We start from the raw sequence: 2,822 nt of genomic DNA, 5'->3' as shown, positions 1-2,822 counted from the left end.
ATTTTTTTTAATTTATGTCTAATTATTATTAAAAAATTAAATAAATATAAATAAGACTAAATATTATAAATAAATATAAATTAAATGTTAAAAATATAAATATTTTTTAAATACAGATTATTTTTTAAAATAAATGGTGGCTTAAAGGGTTAAACTATCTTTTCTACATCACTTCCCATAAGAAGCTAATTCACATGTTATCTTTAATTGCATTTTATAAATTTGCAGGTTTAGTAGTTTTATTCGTTATCAAATGAGATACAATTAAATATATTCAGTTAATTTTGAAAAAAAAAAAGAGAATTTGAGATATTTTTTGTTTGTTTGTAATATTTGAGAGAGGAAAGAACAGAACTTCTCATAATTTAAAAATAAGTGGGTAGCCTAAATTATTAGAATAGAATAGAAGGGGTGGGCTCACTCATGTGTAGCCAAATTATCCCACCAGCCTAAATCAATGTGATATTGTCCTATGATAAGCTCTTCAGCCTCTTCTCTCACTTCCAAGAGAAATTTCCTATAATGAATAATTGAATCCATAATTTGTTGCTTTATTTTTTCTTAAAAAAATATTTTATTTTATCAAATTTATTTTCATGAACAATTTTAATGTGAGTGAAACAGAGTTGTCCAAATTTGACAAGAAGATTGATGTGTAGATACCATATCTTAGGAAAATTTTGTTATGGTTTAGTAGATGAGAATTGCATAGGCATTTGTAGCATTTCATGTGAGATAGCTACAACCACATCTTTATATCTAATATGACCCATTGCTGAACTTTAGGTGTTCTAGATAAGATGAAGCATAGCCATTCACTTCTCAAAAATATCTTTGCATTTCTTTGTGCTAACAATCTATTTTCTAAACAAAACATTAATAAATAAACACTAAATAAAAACTTATTAATTTATCTATAATCCATCAATAACATATATTTATAAATTTTAAAATTTATTTCTTTAAGAACATTATATAAATGAGCATCAAAAATTTCAAGAGCCACAGAGAATTATGAATAATTTATATAAAAAAATTTCAACATTTTAAACATTAAGTTGAATTTTAATAAAATTTAACGAGTAATAAGCAGATTTTGTTTATTCTAATAACTAGTTGATGGGTGTGCAAAATTATTAGAGTTATATTATATTTAAACAAAGTAGAAATTAAACATTATTTATGAAATTCTAATGAGAATATAATATAATAGAATATAGAAACTTAGAAATTATACATAAACAAATGCACAAGGCAAACGAGTTTAATATTTGATAGCAACAAATGTTCAACAGTTTTATGAATTCAACCTCGCATCTTGCATCCGTTCAGTCGGAGAAACTCCGATAGGAAAGGAAAAAAGGTACAAGCAAAAAGAGAACATTTCAAAAACATCGATCCTAATTGAACAAAACCCAGAAAGGATAATGTCAACAAATTAAAATTGGGAGAAAATAATTTAAGCGCCAGGAGGCTTGTAGGCAAGGAAACTGATGCACTGCACTTGGCGAACATTGTCGAAGCCAATGATCCTAGCATAGCCATCTGGGTGATGTTTGATCAGCTCATCAAGCTCCTTCAACACCTGGGCTGCATCTGTGCACCCAAACATGGGCAGCTTCCACATGGTCCAGTAGCGACCATCGTAGTACCCTGGTACTCTTGCATGCTCACGGTACACCAATCCATGCTTCCAAACCAAACACATACGTAAGTCACTCATGCAATTGCGTGTTGAATTATTAACAAATTTTAAGATTTTGTTTTGAGATCACCTCTAGCTCGAATTCCAAGCAAGGAATCCATCCAGAACGAAGAAGGTATTCAACTTCGCTGGCCAATTGCTCCCTTGTAAGTGGTGGAAGGTATGAGAGAGTCTCGAACTTCTTCATCCCAAGTGTTGGCCAAACCTACACTCCCATTTTCACACTAAGTAATTCAGCATATACATATGAACTAAAGGCTGATCCAATCTACTTGTAATTTGAACTCGATCTCTAGCTCTAGAAAAATCCTAGAATTATTTTACGGATTTTAAAATTCCATTTTATTATTTCTGTTATTATTAATTGTAGTAAGCTAACAACTAGAGAAATGAAGTTAGAAAAATGGAGTACTGACCTTCATGCATTGGACCTTGCCACCGTTGCTGGTGATGGAGGTGATGTCAGAGTTGGTTTTGCGGGTGGTAGGGAAGACTGGGGTGGACTTAAGGCCGGTGAACGGAGCCACCATAGTAGCCTGAGCAGGGCTGACCCTGTTAATGCTAGCCACAGTAGCAGTTGAGAGCATAGAGGAAGCCATTTTTTTACCTCCCTTTACTTTCTTCTACTTACTATTACTATTTACGAAGGCTTCTTGCTCTACCATCCCTTTCTTTTTATAAACTTTTCAAAGATGCCTAGCTCTCTTTGCTTTGTCGTTTTGTGGGGTCATTTCTGATCCAATGGTTGATGTTTGATTTCAAGGACATCGGCCGTTGGATCTTACGATGGCCACAAGTAGGAGATGTGAGCCTTATCGTTTGGCATCCCTGAGAGAGTGCCACGTAGCCTTGTGTCTGTAACCTTATCTGATCTCAATTGAGACTATAAGACGTTTTATGGCCCTTCATTTGGAGATAGGACCACTCCTTTCTTTTCCTTGGAGATATTTCAATTTTTTTAAAGTTTATTTTCCATAACTTTGGACTTTTTTTGAGGGATGGGAAATTTTAATAAGTTTTAGCAATAAGATTTTTTTTTTGAATGGGAGGTTTTCAAATTTTTAATGTATACATATTTACAAATTAGAAATTTATAGTATGAGGAGGCTACCATAAT

At 32.4% G+C, this 2,822-nt stretch overlaps 1 protein-coding gene across 1 annotated transcript; it reads right to left on the bottom strand.

Annotated features, from left to right (window-relative positions):
- Nucleotides 1-1,238: 1,238 nt before the first annotated feature.
- On the bottom strand, nt 1,239-2,467 carry LOC110616119 (ribulose bisphosphate carboxylase small subunit, chloroplastic-like). The gene is made up of 3 exons (XM_021758444.2): nt 2,122-2,467; nt 1,776-1,910; nt 1,239-1,690 (listed from the first exon to the last, which is right to left on the bottom strand). The coding sequence occupies exons 1-3, from the start codon at nt 2,302-2,304 to the stop codon at nt 1,460-1,462; spliced, it is 549 nt and encodes a 182-aa protein (XP_021614136.1). The 5' UTR covers nt 2,305-2,467; the 3' UTR covers nt 1,239-1,459.
- Nucleotides 2,468-2,822: the final 355 nt, after the last annotated feature.

The sequence above is a fragment of the Manihot esculenta genome, chromosome 5, assembly GCF_001659605.2.
Source record: "Manihot esculenta cultivar AM560-2 chromosome 5, M.esculenta_v8, whole genome shotgun sequence".
Taxonomy (NCBI): Eukaryota; Viridiplantae; Streptophyta; class Magnoliopsida; order Malpighiales; family Euphorbiaceae; genus Manihot; species Manihot esculenta.
The sequence above is the reverse complement of the archived record's forward strand: the minus strand, read 5'-3'. Positions and strand labels throughout refer to the sequence as shown.